We start from the raw sequence: 26,985 nt of genomic DNA on the forward strand, positions 1-26,985 counted from the left end.
AAAGGGTCTGAATGCTTGGGTCAATGTGAAATTTCTTTTTTTTTCAGGTAAAATGTTGTTTTTACGTATGCTTCTTGATAAGGGAAAAGATGAACTGCAAATTGATTTGAATTGATTAATTGATTTTACCATAAAGCTGGAATACAGCAAATGTGTACAGAGTAATATGATATGTATGTATATATATACATATTATGGGGTGCCAAACAGGCAAATACATTGATTTTCTGAATATATAAAGTCAAAACTTGAACATATAAAGTCATTTCTGAATATATAAAGTCAAAACTTGATTATATAAAGTCACTGTCGGAATATATAAAGTCTAAACTTGAATATATAAAGTCAGCGTCGGTATATATAAAGTCAAAACTTGTTTCTGAATATATAAAGTCAAAACTTGAATACATAAAGTCAGTGTCGGAATATATAAAGTCAGCGCTGGAATATATAAAGTCAAAGCTTGAATATATAAACTAAGCGTCGGAATATATAAAGTCAAAACTTGAATATATAAAGTCAAAACTTGAATATATAAAGTCAGCGTCGGAATATATAAAGTCAGCGCTGCAATATATAAAGTCAAAGCTTGAACATATAAAGTCAGAGTCGGTATATATGAAGTCAGCGCTGGAATATATAACGTCAAAACTTGAATATATAAAGTCAGTGTCGGAATATATATAAAGTCATTCCCGAATATATAAAGTTAAACCTTGAATACAGTATATAAAGTCAAAACCTGAGTATATAAAGTCAGCGTTGGAATATACAAAGTCAGCGCTGGAACATCCATCCATTTCCCAACCCATTGAATCCGACCACAGGGTCACGGGGGTCTGCTGGAGCCAATCCCAGCCAACACTGGGCGTAAGGCAGGAACCAATCCTGGGCAGGGCACATGCATCATTTTCAAAACATTAACCGAACAGGGTTTTTTAAATTTATTTTTCTCAATACGTTTTTGTTAGCTTATTTCTTTTTTTTTTGTTTACTAAAAATGTGCCTGAGTTGTTTCAATCAATATATTTTGACTTTGACTTTATATAATCAGGAATGACTTTATATATTCCGACGATGACTTTATATATTCAAGTTTTGACTTTAAATATTCAGGAATTACTTTATATATTCCAGCGCTGACTTTATATATTCAAGTTTTGACTTTATATATTCCGAGAGTGACTTTATATATTCAAGTTTTGACTTTATATATTCGGATGCCGACTTTATATATTCAGAAAATCAATGTATTTGCCTGTTTGGCACCCCATAATATGTATATATATATATATATGTATATATATTATATATATATATGTATATATATTATATATATATGTATATATATTATATATATATATATATATATATATATATATATATATATATATATATATATATATATATATTGTAATGGATGGCGGCCATTTATCCCGCCAATACCCCAAGCGCCAGGTGGAGCCCTCCTTGCAGCGTGGAGGTCCCCAGTATACCAGCAGGGCATCATGGACATTGGAGTTTTATGCAAAGCCCTGCTGGATGCCGTGGGGGCCACAGGAGGGAGCTGCAGGGAGGACTGAGGGCTTCTTCGTGCCCTGTGACCCGGAGGTTCGTCACAGGAAGAGCGACGGACTTCCGGGTTGAAGAAAAGAGCTTTTACCTGACCCGAAGTGATTGAGGATCACATGGACTGGGGATTGAGAACACTTCCGGGTCAGGAAGTATAAAAGGACTATGGGAACTCCCAGACAACGTGCTGAGCTGGGTGGAAGGGTGGCAATGCATCTGGGAGCTGGAGGATTGATTATTATTGTGGTTTATTGTAATTAAATGAGTATTGTGGTGGAGAGTGTGCTTTGTGCACTGTGGCGACAAAATAAAGTCAACTTGAGGACTTTTACCTGGTGTCTGGAGTCGTAGACAGGGGTTCAAGGGAGCGAGAGCGCCCCCTATCGTTCACAGTGTATATATAGTGACAAATAGGGGGCGCTGTCTTCCCCTTAAACCCTCGGACCAGATGCCAGATACCAGGTAAAAGTCCAATAATTTTCTTTATTCAGACTATACAGTGCACAAAGCACCCTCCACTCCACAATACTCATACAATAACAAATGAATAATCAATACAATAACCAATTATCCTCTCCCAGACGCGTTGTCACCCTGCCACCCGACTCAGCTCATCCGTCTGGGATTTCCCAGAGTCCATTATAGTCCATGACCCGTAAGTGCTTCTGAGCCCTCAGTCATTGTGATTATCCACCAGGTCAGGTAAAACTCCTCTTCTTCAACCCGGAAGCATGTCATTTCCTCTGTCCATGTGACTGGGATGTACTTCCAGGCTGTAAGGAAAATACAAGTCTCTGTACCTCCCTGCAGCGTCCCCTGGCGGCCCCAACATCACCCAGCAGGGCTGTACAGGAAAACTGGCATCTCCATGTCGCAGAGAAGGCTCCCTCTGACGGCCTGGGGGTATTGGCCGGGATGAATGGCCAGCCATAGTCCACTATATATATATATGCTACAGTACTTGCCAGAAATACAAAGAGTAGATGACACATGTTTGCACATCAGCTTTACACACCTTTGCTTCCCATTACGAGGATCGAACCTCAGACTTGAGCACCTAAGGTGAAGCCTTTGATGTTGTGTCATGGTGGCTGGTTTATTTACTTGGCAGGGTGAAGATCAGAGTATTATGTTCATAGGTCTTAATCACAATCTGATTATTTGGGTCAAGGCCCCATTCATCACTCTTTCAATTACATATCATTACTTGCAAGTACCATGAGATGAGAAACTGCATCACACCATGATGCTTACACCTCTAAACTTCACTGTTGCTGTAGTGTTGTTCAAGTGATGTGCACTGCCATTTCTCCTTCAAACATGGCATGTAGTATTACAGCCGAAATGTTCAACTTTGGTGCAAATTTGTGTAGCAAACTTTAAGCGAGCTTCAACATGTCTTTTTGTCAGTAAAGGAGTCTTGCGGGGGTGAACACACATAGAGGCCATTCCGGTGGAGTGCATTACCTGTTTGTTTCTGTTGCCATTTTACCTGCTGCCTCCAAGTCTGTGGCTCTTGGGAGCCAAACACAGTTAATAGCACTTCTGATTATCCTTCTGACTCCCTGGTCAGAAATGTTGTGAGGAGCACCTGTACATGGCTGGTGGTTGGTGGAGTGATGTTCCTTCAACTTGAGTATAATGGCATTAATCTGTTTACTGGAAGATGCAGAATTTTTGATTTCTATCTGTAGCCAGTTCCAGTGAGATGGTTTGCAACAATTAATTTGTGAAGGTCTTGGGAGAGTTCTTTGCTTTTTCAAATCATGAGATGTTTATTGTGTAACTCCTTGTTAGCAAAACACCTTTTTATAGCCCATCAGTATTTTTGGCCCACCTGATATCAATTTGCACAAATAGGAGGTGGAATTACTTCCTACCTACTCATGTTTTTCAGCTGTTTCCTTACCTTTCCTTGCTTTGGTGTGCTGCTTCTTCTTAGTGTGTTCAGTTCTTTTTCCCTGTGTCATTCCACTTTATTACACATACTTTTATTTATGGTTTTTAATGTCTGATGAGAATAGCCTCAGTGGAAATATATTTACTGAAAAAAATGCTGATGCATTCAGTATTTATTTCCCCCATTGTATGTATATATCTATCTATTATATAAAAAAATTTTGGGTCAAGAGGTGATCATCTCAGAGAGACACTTTGAAGTCCCATGAGACTACTTGCATGTCACGCCCTACTTACAAACAATTTCTCGGAGACACTTTAATGTCCCACGAGTCAAGGAAGTGAGACAAAAGGACAGCTCTGTACAGAATTTTAAATGACTGTCGTGCAGCGCAACATGCAGATCACACAGCACGGCAGCAGCAGCTGCTGTATACGCTTTTAAATGATTGTCGTGCAGCACGAAATGCAGATCACGCAGCATGGCAGCAGTAGCTGCTGTACAGGTTTTTAAATGATTGACGCGCAGCGTGACATGCAGAACATGCAGCTCAGTAGCAGCAACTGATCCGTCCGCATCTCCTTAGCGTGTGTTCAGCCCCCCCACCCCCTTCAAAACGCGAGTGTCAGAGATGTAAAGTGGCTAACGTGAAGTGCGTCCCTGGATGGGAGGGGGATGATTAGGGGGTGGACGAGCGAAGCAAGTAGGGGGCAAAGCCCCATGGTATATTTGGCGTATAGGTGACAATATAGCAGCTTTAAACTTAGGCAGAGAAAATGAGGGGGGTAGTAGCCTGCTAAGCCAAGAAAGGCTTGGACTTGCCTCTTGGTCTTCAGACATGATCATTTCAATGTTATCAAGTTTGGAACACTATGACTCCACAGTACCCCAGCCCACCAGGTAGCCCAAATATTTTGCTTTATAGAGGCAGTTCTTTAAATTAATCTAAAGTCTGACAAATACCACTTGGACCTGCTGTAGGTGTTCCTCCCATGTGCTGGAATAGATGACCACATCATCCAAGTAGGTACCACTATATGAGTTATGAGGATTAAGCACCTTATCCATCAGATGCTGGAAGATTGCTGGTGCACCATGTAGTACAAATAAAGTGGAAGGACATGATCCTGCCAGTGACTGCTAGGGGTACTAAATGCAGTCTTAGCCTTTGCAGAGTCCGTTAACGGAACCTGACAGTACCCTGTCGTAATATCAAGTGTGGTCAAATATTCAGCCAGTCCTAGCCTCTTAAGGAGATTGTCAACTAGTGGCATGAGATAGGCATCAAATTGGAAGACTTGATTAAGTTGACAGAAGTCATTGCAAAACCTCCAGCTCCTGTCAGGCTTAGTGACCAAGACGATAGGACTGGACCAGGGACTATGACTTTCCTGTATTAATCCTAGTTCTATCATGCACTTGTACTCAAGTTCCACTTTGGCTCTTTTTATATATATTTTATAGTTCTGATTCAGTGTTTAAAATAAACTAAAACATTTTTTAAAAGGATGTGTTTGACTGCATATTCTTCACTGGATATCACTTAGAGGTTGTCCCCTAGGATCTTTTTTGGCTATCTTTCCATCCATTTTTTAAACCATTTCATCTCATGAGGACAGTGGTGGAACAAACTTTCCTTTCAATGAAAACAGACCATAACATCTAATGGAGATTCCCACAAATATGCAGGTACATTTTAAGATATTCAGTTGATAATCAACAATAAGACTATCTGCGACAGGAAGCTTTTTGCTTGTAATATAGCCCAGCAGAACATACCTGGGAGTTTAAATTAATGTACATTAATTAAATTACTGGACATCATACTCAATATAGAAAAATATTAATTTTAGCCAGATGAACTGAGTAACTAACTCCTAGTTAGCTTTCAATGTATTTGCTTAGCCAGTTGCAGCGGCGTAGCGTGGGTGTCAGCTGCCTGGGGTGGAGGAAAATTTCGCCTTCTTATTTAGGTATTTCAATTTAAAAGACTAAAATATACAGTAATTCTTTGCCGCCCCCTAAAAGTGCTGCCCCTGCCGCCCCACTACGCTACGCCACTGGCTAGTTGTTTAGGCATTGAATATTTTACATCAGGCTTTATTCTTTCCAGCAGCAGACTACTTGACAATTACTCTCTGTCCCTAGGCTTAGTGTGCTCTCTTGGTTTTGTGCTGTAGCCTTATTTTTGTGAGTTATGTTCGATATACCTTCTGTATAAAGAGCCCATGGTGCATACCCTTTTATTTAAACAACTAAGATTGCTTTTTTTGCATTCCACTGTTCTGTTCTAAAGTCTTTCTGGTTGACTAGGTTTTTCATTCAAATGCAAAAAATAAGCAATCCCTTTCAAGAAATCTAATTTCCTCTGTTTGTAACCATAAAAATTTACAATAATTACTTCTGCCAATTTGTAACTGTAGTTGAAGATACTTAAATCTCCTGCATTGGCTCTCTTGCTTAGCCCCAGTCTGCTGAACAATCTCATGACTTCTCCTGACCTCACCTATTAAAAAGTCATCAAAGTAATTAAACTCCTCCCTTGGCATTAGCTAGGATTGCAGTGATTGAAGTAATGCCAGCCTTGCTAAGAATAACCTTTGTCACCAACTGGTTTGACAAAGGATTTTACTCAGAGTTTAACTGTTGCAAACATACCCTGAGCTAAGTCTGTACATCGATTGGTGAGGAAGGCTTGAAATGCCTGCTTTTTGACTAGACAGCATGGGCGCTCTACAGTCAGTTCCAGTTTACCAGCATGTACTGACTGCTTCACAGTTCTGCCTTTCTCTTTACATGTTTTTTCCGAGGTCACTACACACTGGAGAAATTCCTAAAAACTACAAGCTTCAGTATTCACCATTATACAATAACATAACTGACAATGAAAATAACACACCACTTAGTTTAACTGGAATTTTTTACAAAGTAACTAAAGTGATAAAAAATAGCAGCCCTGTACAGGTTACAGGAATGAAATCAGCTTTGTTGTGTCAACACCTTGTATATTGCATTGGATCATGCATTAGGGCAATGATCAAAAAGAGCAAATCTGCAAGAAAATTATTCAAAAAGAAAAATATCAGGATTTAGGAATGGACAAGTCAAAGTCTAGCCCTAAACCAACAGAGCTTCTGTTAAGGGGCTGGGAAAGATGGCCACACGTTAAAACAGATCCCATTCATCCAGGTTTTTTGTTCTATAAATAATGAATGGTAAGAGAGAAGAATTTGATGAAGGTGCTTAGTACATTTCATTTTTATCTGTGATTAGCATTTGATGATCATGATGAAGGTCAAATATATCACTTAACTAGATGTAAATGGAAATGGTGTATAAGGCACTATGGATATAGGCATCTGTGATAATATAATATTATTAAGACACTGGAGCTACTTACTCTTGAGTACACTATTCACAATTGTCCATGAGTAAAACATTTCTGCATTAAATCAATTCCTGCTTTTCCTAGTGTTTTGGCTTTTGTTGATGGTCATTGCAAAACACAATTTCACAGGAAAATGTATTCTTTTGAATTGAAACAGGTAATCAGTAGGAATAATGTGAAATCTGGGTATATGTTATTATCATTATTAGATGTTTGCGATTTGCATTTGTTTACAATGTGCACTCAAGTGTTTCTTTTTTTGATTTTTGTCAATTGTATGTGATCCCCCTTTAAAGTCTGCATATGCTAATATATATGTAAAGAATTTGGTTGGATGGGGATGGGGCATCCCTGTTCAAAGTAAGCAGACATCCATGTAAATATACAATTTCAGAGGGTGGGGGTTTCATTTCAAAATCTGAAGATGTGAATGTATATTACAATGCAGTAGCTCCAACAACTCCTGACATGCTCCATCACTTGGTATCCTCAGTGCCAAAGCATCTTTTAAATGTTTTGAGAAGGAATACAATTTTTATTGGAATGTGTTGCAGGCCTGAAATGCATTAATGGAGGTATATTAACAAATGAAATGAAGTTGACTAGACAAAACATGAAATATCCGGGGTTGAAACTGTCTTCAATAAATGAAAAGTCAATCACTGCATTTTATTTTTATTTGCACTTTCTTTATTTTGGGTTGTAAATAAAATGCAAAGTTGACTGACTCATTCACTCACTAATCAACTAAAACAGTATTTCCCATTTAGTTAAAGAGCTGAAATTTCAGCAGTATCGTACATCTAAGTCAAGTGGCATTGGCTAAGAAAGGACATTTCAATATAGCAATATTTAGGGGTAAGACCTCCCCGTAAAATAGAAAAACTAAACAACTCAAAAATCTCAAAAATGCTTTGATTGATTTGACTGAAATTTGATGATGTTATAGAAAAAAAAAATAATAATAAGCCACCCTGTGTTTTTTTATTTGTTGATACATTTTTTTTTTGTTGATTTTTATTATTATGCTAACATATATCCTAAGAGCATGCTGTGTACAAACGAAGGGTTACACTGAAGTGTTTAACGGGCCAAACAACACCACTAACCAATAAGGTGGACAGACAAGTGAAGATGAGGTGATGTCCCCAACAGGAAAAAAGAGACATGATCACGTTTTGTGTGTACAATCAGGTGTGACATGAAAAGAGAAAGTTCTGCAAAGCTCAAGCGAAATGTGAACCTCAATGATTAGCAAACATGCTATAAAGAAGTAGAGGTGGAAGTGGCAACCTTTGATCCAAGACAAACCTGGACCAATGCAGTGGCGTCGGTAGGGGAGTATGGGCTTCAGATGCTAATGCTGCGTTCAGGAACTCAGGGACTATTTTGATCTCCTTATTTTAATGTTTCCACATCAGTGCATTCACATTGGTTTTCTGTTAGACTACTCAGAGAAATGCGTATCATTTCATTCCATATGCAATTCGATCAGAACATGTAATTTTGGGCTGACCATATTATTATATGATTATTTTAAACATTTGACTGAAAGCTTAGTGTTATATCACAGCATGGACAAGGTGGGTAGATTTGTTTTGTCTGATTTGTTCCTCCAAAGAGATGAAGAGAGTTCACATGAAATTTCCAACTCAAAAACTTGGATTTATTGTCTGTCCAAGAGCATGTGAACTCTGCATTAATCCCTTGATTTATTGCGCCCAGCCTCTTATGTTTTTCTTGATTATATACATGATCAATATCGGTAGCCCCTGTTCTTTTTGTCCATTAAATGCCCCAATCAGTGTTACACCATTATATGAATTTGCGTAAAAAGCCAATACATAAAAGGCCATGCATAACAATCAAGATACACAAAACCCTGATACCTGAAAATCCTTGAAATGCTCCTGGAGCATTAAACTTAACAGGGAACTCATGAGCTACTCCATTGTAATATACTTTCGCATCATCAGACTTTGAAAGGGAACCATAATCCTGCCCTCCGAAATTGTATATTTCAATGTTTGTCTGCTCTTTATTGAATTGGGATGTCCCATCCCCCAGTCCTCCAAATTGTTTTTTACATATATATTTGCATATGCAGATTTTGAAAGGGTCCTACATACAACTGTAAAGTAAATTTAAGAATCACTTCATTTTTTTTTTAATTTGCATTTTACGTACATTTTTCTGATTTGGAGAAAAAAAGAACCCACAATTATCTCTGAATTAACTTGAAATTGACAAAACAAATTAACCCCCATTATTGTTTATTCCATATTTAGCAAAAATCAGACTTTGCTTTAGAGTTTTGAATCAACAGAATATTTTGAATGATGACACAAATAAAAATCGCATGAACAAAAATGATGAGACACTTAACCTAATATTTTGTAACACAAACACTGCAAACAAGCGATTTCAGTAGCACCCAATGAGACTTTTACACATGTCCACAGGTCGTTTGGCCCACTCTTCCTAAGCAAACTGCTCCAACTGTGTCAGGTTTGAATGAGGCCTTCTCCAGAATGCATGTTTCAGTTCTTTTCATAGATGTTTAATAGGATGCACATCAAAGCTCATGGCAGGCCACTTCAGAATAGTCCGATGTTTTGTTCTTAGCCATTCTTGGGTGCTTTTAGTTCATTATCCTGTTGGGGAATCAATGACCTATGACCAAGTTTTCTGACACTGGGAAATATGTTTTACTCCTGAATGTCTTGATAGTCTTCAGATTAAATTGTTTCCTCCACAGACTCAAGGCACACCATGGCAGATGCAGCAAACCAACCCCAAAACATAACTGAGCCTCCTCCAAGTTTCGCAGTAGGTACAGAGTTCTTTTCTTTAAAAGGTTCACATTTTCGTCTATGAACATAGGGCTGATGTCACTTGTCAAAAAGCTCCAGTTTTCTCTTATCTGTCTATAGGACATTCTTTCAGAAGCCTTGTAGCTTGTCAATATGCATTTTAGCAAGTTCCATTCTAGCTTCTTTAGGTTTCTCGTTCAACAGTAAAGTCCACCTGGGTCTTCTTTCATTGAGCTACTGTCAGTCAAAAAGTGATGGATGGTGCAATCACACCCTAATGGACCATGACCTTCAGCTTGTAACTCTTTGGAAGTTGTCTTTGGCTTTTCGACTGCCTTTCTTAATATTCCTTTTTAACATTTTGGGGTGCATTTTTCTCCTGCGTCACATATGAGGAGGTTTGCTACAGTTCCTTGGATCTTAAACATCTTAATAATATTTGCAACTGTTGTGGAACATCAGGCTGCTTGGAGATGGTCTTCTAGCCTTTAACTTGCCTGTCTATAATGTCCTCTATAATCTCCTCAGACAACTCTCTCCTTTGCTTTCTGTGGTCCATGATCAGTGTGAGACACACAATGATACCAAAAAGCAAAATGATGACCTTTCTCCATTTAAATTGGCTAAAATACGAATTGCACGGTTGGAGACATGTGTGATACTAATTAAAGAAAATAGCTACTTTGAAAAATCACTCTAATCGAATTATCTATGCTCTTTTCTAAGGGTTCCATCAAATGTGTTTTGCCCATTTTAGATCTATGCAGAATAAGCAATACTTGATCTCTTTTCACACTTTGCTTTGCTTTACTCACTGACATATTAAAAGCATGCAGGTTTACATGGGACAATTGCCTTTCATTTAATTACTTTTCAGGAGTCAAATAGCAGGGTCAGTCCATTAGAAGGCCCACTCACACACACACTGCACCAATTTTAAAAAGCCAATTAACCTAAAACACACGCTTTTGCATAAGTGAGAAGAAAATCGCATCTTCCTATTTAAGGGGTAGCCCTAGTAGTACAAAGTAGTTTAAATAGACATCTGTGACACAATTGTCCTTCCTCTGCAGTTTTCTTTCTAGTCTTACCAGTATGCTAATGCTTGAAAAACTCATGATTAAGGACTAGATTTCACCAGAGTTAAGTAAATGGAAGTATGTTTATGTTTTAATGATAAAATTGATTTCCTGCTTGACCATAGTTTTTGAGCACAGTCTCTTTCATAATAAAGATTAAGACAAGCTGGGTAATTTCAGTCTGGGAAGACTGGGATCACTTTAATCAGATCACCATGCAAAGCATAGATATTTGACTAACCTTGTGAGAGCATCGAAAATATGCAGCTCCTTCATCAGGAAACTTTTCAAGTCTCCTTGTTCCTTTGCTTGAAGCTGTCTTCAGAACAAGCCAGCACTTCTTGTAGATCTGTGAGGTTGAAAATAGCCAAACAATAAGTTAGAAAATGTATGGCATAATATTCAAGTGCATTTAGGGACTTGGTGAAATTGGTGGATCAGTTATCACGTTCTTGTTCATTAAGTATTTTCAAAACAATAAGTCATATTCAAAAATAATAGTGATAATATAATTCCATGTGTTAGCAGACAGTTATTTAGCAGGGCGCCAGCCCACCGCAGTAGTTCATTAATGAATACAAAAATCGTAAAGAGTGCCGTTGAATCCACAACATAAATATAGGATGTTTTTGGTAGATAAAAATAAAATTGCTTACTTATTTTATATATAATATAATAGATAGCCTATTTTAATCAAAATATAATCACAAAATACATTCAAAGTGGTGTAAAAACGATGGGAAAAGCAGGGCATTTTTAAGGTTTTTTGACAGATTCATTTTTGTTTTGTGGTGCAGTAATAGTTTTTAAATGCAGAATTTTTGACGACGTAAAAAAAGTCAATTAAATTAATATTATTAGTAGGTTGATTTAATTCTATTACCACTACAACAGTTACAATAAAAATAATGCAATATGAAAATATACTGTAGTTAACAAAAACAAACATTAAATGACAAAGAAATAATACTACGGATTTTTCATGATAAAACTGTAGGTTGCTTTTATGGAGCACACCAGAAACGTTCCAATGGTCAACTGGATGAAAACATACATACAAGACTGCAAGACTGCTACAGTCTGCTTTATATATATATATATATATATATATATATATATATATATATATATATATATATATATATATATATATATATATATATATATTGTGATAAATGACTACACAGTCGGGATGCCTGGGATGTGGAAGGACCTGGAGAGCGCCAATACCTCCCCCCAGGACGCAAGAGGGCTGTTGTCCTAGGGTGCAGGGGAGCCACAAGATTGGAGCTGGGATGCTCCACCCTGTTGGGGCACGTGGCCACTGCCAGGGGGCGCCCAAACGTTCCAGGAAACATGGACTGCCAAACCAGAAGACAGAGACATCCAATGTGCTTCTGGGTAGTCATGCAGAACTTCCGCATTACCCGGAAGTGCTGCAGGAAGTTCGTCAGGAAGCACCTGGAGCACATCCAGGTACTGAATAAAAGAGGCCGCCTCACTCCATTCAGGGAGCCGGAGTTGGGAGGTAGTGTGATGGAGCTTTACAAGTGAGGAGTGGAGGCAGCCTGAAGAGAAGGACTGTGAGTGAATTGTGCATTGTGTGTGATATTATGAAGAGGAAGCACAATAAGCATGTGTTTTTGGACATAACTGTCTTGGTATCTGTTTTAAATATGCACTGTACTTCTCCATGGTGATAAAATTGGAATTCATAGAATATAAATACTGTAGTATTAAATGGTGTGCTGTGGATTTTTTATGTTATGTGGCTATGATGTGTAAATATGCCCTAAAGATGTTCTTGTTTGGTAATGGCAAAATGGCTTTTATTTGAGTGTTAAGTGTATGTGTGACTGACACAACCCTGGCATTTTCAACCCATGAAAATGAATACTTTGAAAGTATTAAAAGTGATGAAATGAATTATATGAAAAACCCAGCCACAGGAAATGCAAAAAACCAGTGTGTTTCTTCATGCTGGTCCCAATCCCGGATAAACGGGGAGGGTTACGTCAGGAAGGGCATCCATTGTAAAATTTTGCCAGATCAATATGTGGGCAACAATACAGATTTCCACACTGGATTGGTTTGAGGCCCGGGTTAACAACAGCCACCACCAGTACTGTTAGCCAACAGGGTGCTGGCAGAAACTGGACTACTGTTGGCCAAAGAAACTGAAGAAGAGGAGGAAAGTGTGTCCAGAGGCAGGTTGAGAGGAGGAAGGTAAAGGAGTAGAAGTGAGGGTATAAATTTTGAATGTTGGCAGTATGACTGGTTAGGGGAGAGAGTTAGCCAATAAGATGGAGAAAAGGAAGGTTGATATATTGTGTGTGCAAGAGACTAAACAGAAGGGAAGTAAAGCTAGGTGGATTGGAGGTGGATTCAAATTATTCTTTTATGGTGTGGATGGGAGGAGTAATTGGGTAGGAGTTATTCTGAAGGAACAGTATGTCAAGAGTCAAGAGTGTTTTGGTGGTGAAAAGAGTGTCGAACAAAGTGATGATTATGAAGCTGGAAATTGGAGGTGTGATGATGAATGTTGTTGGTGCATATGCCCCGCAAGTTGGGTGTGCGATGGATGAGAAAGAAGATTTCTGGAGTGAGTTGGATGAAGTGATGGACAGTGTACCCAAGGGAGAAAAAGTGGTGACATGGACATGCTGTTGAAGGTAACAGAGGAGGAGAGTAGGTGATGGGTAGGTATGGTGTCAAGAAGAGGAATGTAGATGGTCAGATGGTAGTGGATTTTACAAAAAGGATGGGCATGGCTGTGGTGAATACATATTTTAAGAAGAGAGAGGAACATAGGATAAAGTACAAGAATGGAGGAAGATGCACACAGGTCAATCATATGATATGCAAAGGTGTCAATCTGAAGGAGATTAAAAACTGCAAAGTGGTGGCAGGGGAAAGCGTAGTTAAGCACCATAGGATGGGACTCTGAAGGTGATATTGGAGATCAAGAAGAGAAGGAGAGTGAGGGCAGAGCCAAGAATCAAATTGTGGAAATTGAAAAAGGAAGACTGCAAGGTTGAATTTAGAGAGGAGATAAGACAGATGGGCGGCACGGTGGTGCAGTGGGTAGTACTGTTGCCTCGCAGTTAGGAGACCTGGGTTCGCTTCCCGGGTCCTCCCTGCATGGAGTTTGCATGTTCTCCCTGTGTTTGCGTGGGTTTCCTCTGGGTACTCTGGTTTTCTCCCATAGTCCAAAGACATGCAGGTTAGGGGCATTGGCGATTCAAAATTGTCCCTAGTGTGTGCTTGTTTTGTGTGTGTGTGCCCTGCGGTGGGCTGGCGCCCTTCCCAGGGTTTGTTTCCTGCCTTGCGCCCTGTGTTGGCTGGGATTTTACTCCAGCAGACCCCCGTGACCCTGTATTTAGGATATACTGAGTTGTATAATGGATGGACGGATAAGACAGGCACTGGGTGGCAGTGAAGAAATGCCAGACAGCTAGGCAACTATAGCAGAAGTGGTAAGGGTGACAGCAAGAAGGGTGCTTGGCGTGACATCTGGACAGATGAAGGAGGAAAAAGAAACCTGGTGGTGGAATGGTGAAGTATAGGAGAGTATACAGAGAAAGAGGTTGGCAAAGAAGAAGCGGGATATTCAGCGAAAGTAGACAAGAGTAAAGTAAATAAGGCTTAAGATAAAGAGAGAAGTGGCGAAGGCTAAAGAAAAGGTGTACAATCAACTGTATAAGAGGTTGGAAACTAAGGAGGGAGAAAAGGACCTGTACCGATTGGCTAGACAGAGGGACCGAGCTGGGAAAGATGTGCAGCAGGTTAGAGTGATAAAGGATGAAGATGGAAACATACTCACAAATGAAGAGGATGTGTTGAGCAGATGGAAGGAGTACTTTGAGAGGCTGATGAGTGAAGAGAATGAGAGAGAGAGAAGGTTGGATGATGTGGAGATAGTGAATCAGGAAGTGCAACGTTTTAGTTAGGAGGAAGTAAGGACAACTATGAAGAGGATGAAGAATGGAAAGGCCGTTGGTCTAGATAACATACCTGAGGAGTGGAGAAGAAATGTACTGGTGCCGATTTTTAAGAATAAGGGGGACATGCAGGGGAATAAAATTGATGAGTCACAGAATGAAGTTATGGGAAAGAGTAGTGGAAGCTCGGTTAAGAAGTGAGGCGATGATTAGTGAGCAGCAGTATGGTTTCATGCCAAAAAAGAGCACCACAGATGTGATGTTTGCTCTGAGGGTGTTGATGGAGAAGTATAGAGAAGGCCAGAAGAAGTTGCATTGCATTAATGTGGACCTGGAAAAAGCATATGACAGGGTACCTCCGAGAGGAGCTATGGTATTGTATGAGTAAGTTGGGAGTAGCAGAGAAGTATGTAAGAGCTGTACAGGATATGTACAAGGGAAATTTAAAAGTGGTGAGGTCTGCAGTAGGAATGACAGATGCATTCAATTTGGAGGTGGGATTACATCAGGGATCAGCTCTGGACCCTTTCTTATTTGCAGTGGTGATGGACAGGTTGACAGATGAGATTAGACAGGAGTACCCTTGGACTCTGATCTTTGCTGATGACATTGTGATCTGTAGCGAGAGTAGGGAGCAGGTTGAGGAGACCCTGGAGAGGTGGAGATATGCTCTAGAGAGGAGAAGAATGAAGGTCAGTAGGAACAAGACAGAATACATGTGTGTAAATGAGAGGGAGGTTAGTGGAATGGTGAGGATTTAGGGAGTAGAGTTGGCGAAGGTGGATGAGTTTAAATACTTGGGGTCAACAGTACAGAGTAATGGGGATTGTGGAAGAGAGGCGAAGAAGAGAGTGCTGGCAGGGTGGAGTGGGTGGAGAGGAGTGTCAGGAGTGATTTGTGACAGACGGTTATCAGCAAGAGTGAAAGGGAAGGTCTACAGAACAACAGTGAAACCAGGTGTGTTATATGGGTTGGAGTTGGTGGCACTGACCAAAACACAGGAGACAGGTGGAAGTGGCAGAGTTAAAGATGCTAAGATTTGCATTGGGCCTGACGGTGATGGACAGGATTAGAAATGAGTACTTTAGAGGGTCAGCTCAAGTTGGACGGTTGGGAGACAAAGTCAGAGAGGCGAGATTGCATTGGTTTGGACATGTGCAGAGGAGAGATGCTGAGTATATTGGGAGAAGGATGTTAAGGATAGAGCTGCCAGGGAAGAGGAAAAGAGGAAGGCCTAAGTGAAGGTTTATGGATGTGGTGAGCGAAGATATGCAGGTGATGGGTGTAACAGAACAAGATACAGAGGACAAGACAATATTGAAGAAGATGATAGGCCACTAATGGGAGCAGCAGAAAGAAGAAGTCAGTAATTCAATAATGCCTCTATTACTGTATTGATTTTATCTTTGACCAAAAGATTCTTTACTGTTTGTGTTTCCTACTCTTAATAGCAAAGTTGTTTTTTGTACATACAGTTTCTGCTTTAACTACTATTAAAGCAAAATAGTTCAATTAAATAGCTTTAATTTAGCATTAATATAATTTCAGAAAAATAAATCTCCCAATAAACTCACATATATAGGTAGAAAAGTGATAACACTAACTGGGTAGCTGTTGGTTTCCTTGTCATTTACATCTAATTTTTAATTGGTAACTCTTTAGGAAAGTAAAAAAAAAAAAATTTGAAATGCATGATTTTAGAATTGAACAAGCAATCTAGGTTTCTAATGGTTTTCAATCTTTATAAAAGAAACAGATGTTTAGCATCAGTAATAGATTGCAATAAAAACCTGAATTCCACTGTGGTGCTTGTGCTGAACATACAAAGAGCAGTTTATTTTCAGAAAAACCCAGATTATAAAAAAAAAAAAAACTTTACTTAAAGGAAAAAACAAACCTGAGATCCTTATCTTAATTTTAATAATATAGGGTGACATGCAAACAAGGAACTGGAAAAAATTTCTTGCAAGGTTGTCTATATTGATGTTGGTCTTCCAAGCTAGATAGATAGATAGATAGATAGATAGATAGATAGATAGATAGATAGATAGATAGATAGATAGATAGATAGATAGATAGATAATTTATTAATCCCAAGGGGAAATTCACATTTTTTTTTTTTGATAAACAGTGAAATAGAGAAAAATAGAGATAAAAAGATAAAGTCATATACGGAGCTTCTGGAAAGGCTGCCACTCGGATGTGGCGCCGGAAATATGATTGCCCGAACAAGCTTGTTGATGTACTCCTATTCCTGTAAATGCCTCTTTGCACATTTTGACTTTGGTTTGCAGGGTTAATGGAACATCAAAAAGCTTTTTTTCTTATTTGATAATGTTACAGTAATGTGAATATTTGATCATTAGAGACCTAATACAAGTTGATTTTTTTTTTCTCTGACAGTCTGATAGGGAAGATAAGTTTAGCTGAAAGCACCTACTGTCCTTAACTGAAATTATGTAGGACTTGGATTGAGAAAGGAAAAGATTTATAGTGGGTGGCGCAGTGTTAGTGCTGCTGCCTCGCAGTTAAGAGACCCGGGTTTGCTTCCCGGATCCTCCCTGCATGGAGTTTGCATGTTCTCCCTGTGTCTGCGTGGGTTTCCTCCGGACGCTCCGGTTTCCTCCCACTGTCCAAAGACATGCAGGTTAGGTGGATTGGCGGTTCTAAATTGGCCCTGTTGTGTGTTTGTGTGTGTCCTGCAGTGGGTTGGCACCCTGCCCGGGATTGGTTCCTGCCTTGTGCCCTGTGTTGGCTGGGACTGGCTCCAGCAGACCCCCGTGACCCTGTGTTCGGATTCAGTGGGTTGGAAAATGGATGGATAGATGAAAGATTTATAGTGCCGTTTATGAGGGGCCTGAGAACTGAAAACATTTTTAAGATCTGAAGGGCCTGCTTTTGGCAGTAGATAGATAGATAGATAGATAGATAGATAGATAGATAGATAGATAGATAGATAGATAGATAGATAGATAGATAGATAGATAGATACTTTATTAATCCCAAGGGGAAATTCACATAATCCAGCAGCAGTATACTGATACAAAGAAACAATATTAAATTAAATAGTAATAAAAATGAAAAAAAAAAGAAAGAAATTTAAATAAAATGAATGTTAGCATTTACTCCCCCGGGTGGAATTGAAGAGTCACATAGTGTGGGGGAGGAACGATCTCCTCAGTCTGTCAGTGGAGCAGGACGGTGACAAAAGTCTGTCACTGAAGCTACTCCTCTGCCTGGAGATGACACTTTTAAGTGGATGCAGTGGATTCTTCATGATTGACAGGAGTTTGCTTAATGCCCGTCGCTCTGCCACAGATGTTAAACTGTCCAACTTTAATCCTACAATAGAGCCTGCCTTCTTAACAAGTTTGTCCAGGCGTGAGGCGTCTTTCATCTTTATGCTGCCACCCCAGCACACCACCGCGTAGAAGAGGGCACTCGCCACAACCGTCTCGTAGAACATCTGCAGCATCTTAGTAGGCAAATCTTCCCAGGATTACATAGGACTCTTTAATATATATAGCAATTATCACGTGATTCTTATAGGAGACAACTATTATACCAATAAGAGCATAGAGAACCATGTTTTTGTTACTCATTTCATTTTTAATGTCTATTTCATGTACAACAAAATGTAATATGAAAGAATCTCCAGGAAACTAACTTTGCCTGACTCTTAATTACATTTCCATTTTGATATCACTATCCAGTTTTCAAAATCAGCTCCCTGCCAAAAACCAACTTTAGACAGCAATGATGAATTGTGACAAACCAAAATTATCCTATTTCCTGGCCATGGCATAATCACCGGACATTTCTCCTCAGCTCTGGGAATTGCTAAAACAGGAGAGTCAGGAGCTCATCTGGCGACACTTGTCATAAATATGATAAATTCACCTTACTTGCAAACATGATCTGTAAAGCTGTTAGCTTTTTTTTAACATTTTTTTTAACAGTGAGATTTGACAAAAAAAAATCCAAAAATAAACAAAAACAAATTTCCTTTAGAAAGCTTGTTGAGGAAACCAGTGGCAATTTTGCTTTTATACAATATGCTTAATGGTGTCTATAAAAACAGTAGACTTTTATTTTTCCTCCAATTTCTAAACTCTCTTATTCCAATAAAGGTTTGCCAGGCACCAGTCTATCTAAACAGCATCAGATGTAAGGAGAAAACCACAAATAGTAAACCGATAAAGTGCATGCAGTTTCCTCCTTTCTTCCTGATAAATGTACATACGACAGATTTATATTTGGCACTTTCATCAACATTATGTGTTAAAACAGGGTAGCGAAGGTGCACATGCAAGCAGACTGGCACCATTCAGAAAGGCACAGATAATTGCAATATATCTTCTTATATAATATGCTACCGTGGCTGCCCATTTGTCTGTCCAGGATTTGAAATCAGCTGTAGCTTGCAAACCGTTTGACCTACTGACCTGAACTTTGGTACACATATACTACATGGTGTCTGCTATTCACTTTGACCTCCAAGGTTATTCCTCTTTTTATTTTTATTTTATTGTGGAATCACTTTCAGCAGCGGATAGCAGGGCAGTCGTGCAGCGCATGCATACAGGTGCCTTTCTCATCCCTACCACCTTCGCCATCACTTCTTCTACCTCTTCATATCTTAAATCATTCTTGAGGCAGATTGAAGACTTAAGTGCCATCTTAAGTGAAAAATTAAGGAAAATGTACAGAGTACAACACAAACACTGACTTCATCAGTTTTAATGTGAAAAGATGCCGATGAAAGAAGTGAAGAGGTAGAAAAGAAGAGCTGCTCAAGAATCAGCAAGTGCATCAACCTCAGAGCAAACAAATGCTAAACGTACAGAGAAAGATAGGAATGCTCAAGTCAAGTGTATTCATGCAGTACGCCGTTACTGGTACAGATATAATTCAAGACACAGTAAATGCAGAAAAGCAACAATCATTTAAAATTCAACCTGAACGTCACTGATTGATTAATAGTATCGCATTGACAGTTGAAAACCATTCCAATATTTAACCTAATGATAAGATTGCACCTTTGTTTTGTCATTTTTCCCAGTCGCATTTGTGTTCTTTGTTGACATTTTTTTTTGTCATTTTTAACCCAGTCTCTTTTTCACTATTAATGTAAGAGGACCTTCAGGTATGACCTGGCGAAACCTTGATGGCCTAAGTTCAGAGATAAGGAATTAGTGTTTTCAAGTTTGTGTTGTTCAGCTCCCCTTTTCCAATTGTGAATTTTGTTGTTATTTATGGTATTTGTCCCTGGTTAATTATCATGGTTTTACAGATTTGTTGTAGAATTTTGAAATTATTTTTGAATTTAGTTTGTTTCAGACACTTTTTCAGCACTTTTACATTTTTTTACTTAATTTAAACTTTAAATAAATAATACTTTGTAGTTTTGTTTAGTTTTGACCCGGGTTTTGTGGTTCCCCACTTTCCTAAATATTGTTTTGTAGGCCTAAGGCCTTTCATGATGTGGAACATTTGCATTCATTTAAATAGTCAAGCATTTGTTGTAGGTGTGGGCCCTAAAATCACAACACCTAGCAATCCATTGCGCTCCCTGCTATGAGATACGATGACAGAAAAGGAAGCAGTGCAGAGGTGAAGTTACTGTGGAGGCTCAATGGCTTTGTCAGAAAGCACTGTACGTTTTAAGGCAGCCCAGGTTAAGCTCCAATTTGACTTGCAGTCCAGATTCACTGGTGTTAAAATGACCTCAGAGTTGCACACATGTCTCATGCTTGCTGCCGAGGTAATCGGTGAGTTTCATTTGTGTGAATTAACAGACAGAGAGGTAAGATCTCACACCACCTTCCTGGATATATAAACTCATCTATAGGTTTAGTGACAAACCCACTGCCATGGCAAGGAGGGGAGACTTTTATTATGTAGGTATTTTTTCTGTTTACACTTTTAAAATTGAAGTAGTAAAATGCATCACAGTGGGTTTATATCTGATATCCCAAGGTCATAAATTTTGGATATAGTCTACATATTATTTTTTTTTGATCAGATTGATATCAGAAGATTTGATATCTCTAAAAAAATTTGTACTACACTTTTCACAGCAATACTTCTAAAATATACAACCAGTTTATGTAAGTGTTTCTAGAAAGTTGATTCTGTTCATATTGACATAGTTCTTTTTCAGGGAGATACGTTCCATCACTCATCCAAGTGACTTCCTCAATCTCAGCTGACTGCAGGTTTCTCCAACCTTATAAACAGTACCTTTGCATAAAGACCGAGCTTGCACCATTGACTAACAATGGGCTATGTGATCAATTGCCATGAGTACCATTCACTACCACTAGTGGAAAAAACTAGGTAACTTAAAATTACTGAGAACGAATGCACATGACAATGTGGCAGAAGGGGAGCAGAATGAGTCATGTTTCAAAAGAAAGTGGGAAATAAACTCAAGAAATGCACCTAATGCTATGGTATCATTCCACACAGAGAGCACTTACAGCATCTACAAAAAGTATTCACTTACCTGAAGGCCTTCATATTTTATTATTATATAGCACTGACTCAAAGTGGGTGTAATTTGGCTTCTTTAAACTGATCAACAGAAAAAAAAACTCTAATGTCAAGATGAAAACAAATCTCTGCAAAGTGGTCTAAATTAACTACAAATAGAAAACAGAAAATAACCGATCACATAAGTATTCATTCCCTTCAAGTGAGTGTTTAGTAGGTGCACCTTTAGCAGCCACGACAGCATTGAGTCGGCATGCGCAGGTCTCAGTCAGGTTTCTTGCAGACTGCATCAGGTTTTCCTGCAAGAGACTCTCTGCCCTCACTAAACCTAAATGGCTGGCCTGCTCCGGAGAAGCATGTACATGTGGAAAGGGTCAGGTGTTATAAAACCTACCATCACAGATTTCCTGAAGTGAACACAACATATCCTGGCTACAGTCAAGAAGACTCAACAATGCTTTTATTGCCTTAGACATACGAGGAAAGGCAGAATGTTATCACCCTAGCTCACTAACTTCTCCAGGTTTTTTCATACTCCCTGGCTGAATAACCTCAAGGCGTGGCACCTGCTAAGTTCAGGAGAGAGCACCACATACAGCAGGGATGGAATACTACTGGCAAAGAGGAAATTTACAAAACATACTGACTTAGAAAGGCAAACATGTTCATTAAAATCCATTCACTCATTGTTAGCACTCACACAATTAGCTCCAGGAACAGTTTTATCCCCGAATCGCATGCTTACTGAACAGCTGCCCATATTGTATGATGTCATAATTAATGTCTTATGTTGCTCTTGTCCTACTCTCTGTGAGAGATTTAACAGAGTAATGATCGATATTGTGTGTAAATGATGATATACCTAAAGTTGAGCTTGAACATGCAGAATGACACTGGACTCCACATATACTGTGTACACTTACAATAAATAGCTGCATTCTCAGGTTACAAAAAAAAAAGAAAGCTAGGATGGCTAGAGTAAGTCAAATTGTTGACAGAACATAAAATCTAAATTCGACTGCTTTTTGGCACAGTGGTTAGCATTGCCACCTCATGACTCCAGGCACTTGTGTTCAAGTGTGTCAATTTTTTTCCAGATACAGTACTCCAAAAATACAAAGATGTGCATGTTGGGATATCTGACAAATCTAAACCAGTTGTTTGAGTGTTTGTGCATGAAAATGGCTGAGGCCCATGGTGAACTACCATCCCATTAAAAGATTGTTCCTGCCTTTAGCCTAGAACTGAACAATTCAGATATGGAGAATTGAAGATTTGTGCTTTTCAAATTTTGTCGTATTTGGTAAAATGTTGTAATAAACCCTGTTAGGAACTTCTGGAGTGGAACAATAAAAACTATAGCAGAATTTTAGAAACAAAAGCATATATAGTTAAGATTGTTATTAGCTAAAATTAAAACTGAGCAGAGCTGGGTAGCCAGGGGTTAATATGCATATTTACTGTAATTTCTTTCCATCCATCCATTATTCAACCCGCCACATCCTATCTACAGGGTCACAGGGGGCCGCTGGAGAAAATCCCAGCCAACACAGGGCACAAGGCAGGAAACAAATCCCACACATGGTGCCAACCTACTGCAGGGCACACTGTAATTTCTATTCAATTCAAAATTTATATTTATTTTCTCTTGTAGAGTTCAATAAGGAAATTTGTAAAATTTCAGATTATGTGTATGAAACCAGAAAAACAGACTTTAGTGCATGCATTGTATAATAACGTGTGAAGCATACAGAAATAATGCAAATACTATATATTTATATTTTAGAGAGTAGCTACCTTGTCATTTTTTTCTGCAAGAAAAGAACATCCATTAAAAATGTTATTTCTCTATTCTATTCATGTTTAGATCTGAATGTGTCTGATCGGTGCAGCATTCGGAAACCTCCCACATACATAAGCCTGGACATTCAGTTTGTGCCAATAAAGCCACATAAGGAATTCACATATATAAAAGTAATGACATGGAAACAGAAGATGGAATAGGTTTGCCCTTTTTCTCTCCCTTTGAATTGTAAGTTTCTTCATTGCAGCATTATTCGATCATTCAGGAAGACATTTCTTTGGATACTGCTTTATTTCAGTTATATTCATATAGTTTGTTTCGCACAGAAGCAGCCTCTTCACAGTAAAAGTAAGAATACCACCACCTTCATGTAGCTCCATTGACCTGTATTTTCCATTACACACTGAATCCGTCATTGTTCACACAAGCCCCTATTCATTAAATTTAATCAGTGTGTGGTGGGAAAAACAAAGTTTAGGTTCACAAATGCAATTAAAGTGTAAAAACTAAGGGGATGCTGGCTAAGAACTGACATTGGGAAAGTCAATATACTGTAGATTTATTAATCATATTCCTCTTCTCTTACTGCTGTATACATAGCAGAGCTGAAAGTTGTCAGTTTAAATGTACTCGTTGGAGAATATGTAGAGGTCTATAAAATGGATACATAATGGATGCCTTCATTTGCTTACAATTACCAATGCTGTGTGTATATACATTAAGGTTATATATAAGAACAATATATATATATATATATATATATATATATATATATATATATATATATATATATATATATATATACATATATAGTGGTAGTCAGCCAGAACCCTTACCTGGCCGGGATGCCCAGTGTGTGAAAAGACCGGAGGAGAGAGCATTTTCAGGACAGTTAATTCCCCGGGCCAACAGAGGGCAGCCCCCTTGGTTTCCTGCTGAAACCCGTGCCCACCGCCATGAAGCACATGGGCTTTTCCAGGGCCTTATTTGGCCACACTTCTGCCACACCCGGAAATGTGGCTGGAAGAAGCTCGTTGGGCACCTGGAGTCCTATAAAAAGGGGCCAGTCCCACCATTCGATGGCCAGAGTCAGAAGGAAGAGGACAAAGCCTGAGGAGTGGAGGGAGAAGGACTGCCGGCAAGAAGGGAGTGTGTGTTGCGGAGTTGGCGTTTTGTGCACTTTAAAACTGTAAATAAACCGAGCGTTGTGTGTGGCAAAATCTGTCTCCTGCCTGTCTGTGTCCAGGTTGGCTTCACAATATATATATATATATTTGAAAATGCAGCTCTATCTCAGTTCACACCCAAAATTTGGAGACGTTACGTAGGCGACAAATTTGTCATATTAAAAAAATGGCCAGCTGAACAAGTTCTACAACCACATCAGCACAATATTCCCTGCAATCCAATTCAACATGGAAAAAGAAATGAACTGACACATCAGCTTCCTGGACATCTCCATTGAAAGAAATAATGATGCCACCCTGACCACAGGTGTTTACTGTAAGGAATGCTATGCAGACAAGATATTACACTTTGCCAGCAACCACCCAGTATCTCATAAACAGAGCTGTGTTAAAACTTTATTCAGAAAAGTCCACACCCATTGTAATATGAAGGAGACAAAAATGAACGGAAGACACTATTTTTTCTATCTTTTCACTTCAAATATATACCCAAAGGCATTCATTAAACAATGCCTACACAGGAGACGTCAGAAAACTCAGCAAACAATCAACTCAAACCAGAACCCCCATCCCACCTGGTACACACTTCCTTATCACCATAAGGTGTCTGAAGGTGCAGCACGCATTCTGGCCAAATCAGGCATCAGAATAGCACACAAACCCACAAACAATCTGTGCACTGTCCTTTTCAATGCTAAAAACATGAAATCGACAGCAGAAACACGAAACACAGTTTATAGCATTCCATGCAGTTCTTGCCCAGCGGTATACATAGGACAAACATCAAAAAGAATTGCAACACGTATACATGAACATCGCAATGCCATCAGAAGAAAGGACTCACGATCATTGATCTATACACATACTAAATCAACAGGACATACATTTAACTTGGACAATGTACAAGTATAAGATTTAAGGCCAGTACTAAAAGTCCAAAAGAACTGGCTGAATCTTGGTTATCAGACAAAAATGCCATTAACAGACATTTGGACATAAACCCAGCATATGCAAACTTAAGAAGAACATATTCATAATATTAAAAAAAAAACTTTACGACCAATACTGAAACACACTGACCTAGCCCCCACCTAATTTTGCTATATATTGCCTTTGATTCTTGTATGTCTAAGCATTATCCTCTGATGATGGCTCCTGGTAGGGGCTGAAAGCTCAGGAATAAAAAGTACTTTATGATACGTGATTCATTTTCTTCCTTTGTGGATTTCCAGCTGCATATATATATATATATATATATATATATATATATATATATATATATATATATATATATATATATATATATATATATATATATATATATCACATTACTCATGTTTCATGATATGCTGCTAATTTTAAATCATGTTTTATATATATATATATATATATATATATATATATATATATGTATAACATGATTTAAAATGAGCAGCATATCATGAAACATGAGTAATGTGATATGGCAGCACAGCTCTGGGAGGACTGGGGTTTTAATCTCAGTTACAGTCGGGGTGAAATTTTCACCATATCTATTGTGATTTTTGTCTTTGCTTTTCAGTTTTGCTTCTACATCATAAAGATGTGTATATTATACAAACAGTTAACTCTATATTAGGCTAGTATGAACAACTGTGTTCCATGAGTTGGTTCCTGTTTTGCATGCAGTGCTGCCAGAATTTTAAACTCTGAATTAAGGATATAATAAATTGGATTAAGCAGGTATTTGGAAAATCAAAAACAAATGTGAACTACATGTTGTATAAAATTTAACATCTCACACAGTAAAAATGAAAAATTCACATTACAGTATAGATATCGAACTTTGAAGCATTAGAAACATCACAGAAGAAATGTACACATTATTGTGCACAGAAAACATAATGGCAAATGTCTGTTGTAGCAGGTTTGAGTATTTGGCGAGACTGCTTGTTCTATCTACCACCATGAGACACCCAGGCAGAGAAGGATCCTGGGTGAATGAGATGTTGATATGACTGGGGAACAGTGACACCTATCATGGACAAATAAGCAGCAGTAAAGTGTGTGTTTCCTGACTGCATGGTCCAATATTGATATATACAGTATGTGTGAATTCAGTGTGAACACAATCAAGCTATTCAATATGTTACACATCAGACAACAAACAAACATACAAATGACTTGAGAGGTCTGCTACATTATATATCTACACACGAAAGTGGTACATATTATTATCTACTGTATTTCCAAATGATTATGCAAGAGCAGCCAGCCCTGTCCCCAGCTAATATGGGACATTCTACCTTTCACCTGAGAACATGTCACAACGCTTTGTATCTGCACTCAAGGAGGAGTTCTATTCAATAATAAACTGAATTGAACTGAATTTCAGTAAGAGTTATGGAACACTTACCCATAGATGCCTACTACGAATCCTCACATATCCCTGCTTCACTGTGTCACTGAAGTTATAAGACATCATCTCAAAGCCCAAAAGTTAAGAAACAGTGAATAGAAGTAGGCAGCGAACCATTCTGCGCTCTGGAAGCTTTTCACAAAGGTCTACATGAGCAGAGTGTGAGACTGGGACAAGACACAAACAAGAGGGCTTAATGATGGCTTAGGCGTCTCCTACTCAGAGATTGCAGCTGCTAGCGGGAAGGAATGCACCATCTTGCCAAATGTCTAAAAGGGCAGCGGGTGGCTCTCTGTTTTGCTGTCCTGATTTACTCACGACAGGCATTCTGCATTGAAGCTGTGCTCAGCTGAGGGTGAATGAGCGGTATGTTGTTCTTGTGTCTATGCCTGTTTGTAGCTTTGCATG

At 38.7% G+C, this 26,985-nt stretch overlaps 1 protein-coding gene across 2 annotated transcripts in view; it reads right to left on the reverse strand.

The window, feature by feature from the left end:
• Window positions 1-26,762, reverse strand: part of LOC120515090 (docking protein 5-like) — a 106,532-nt gene extending 79,770 nt beyond the window's left edge. For both annotated transcript variants that reach the window (XM_039735815.1, XM_039735816.1), the window contains exons 1-2: window positions 26,575-26,762; window positions 10,994-11,101 (exon numbers count right to left, since the gene is read on the reverse strand). In XM_039735815.1, coding sequence (XP_039591749.1) covers window positions 10,994-11,101; window positions 26,575-26,643 — 177 coding nt within the window. In that variant the 5' untranslated portion in view covers window positions 26,644-26,762. The remainder of the gene's footprint in view (window positions 1-10,993; window positions 11,102-26,574) is intronic.
• Window positions 26,763-26,985: the final 223 nt, after the last annotated feature.

Source organism: Polypterus senegalus, chromosome 14 (assembly GCF_016835505.1).
Source record: "Polypterus senegalus isolate Bchr_013 chromosome 14, ASM1683550v1, whole genome shotgun sequence".
NCBI classification, from domain to species: Eukaryota; Metazoa; Chordata; class Cladistia; order Polypteriformes; family Polypteridae; genus Polypterus; species Polypterus senegalus.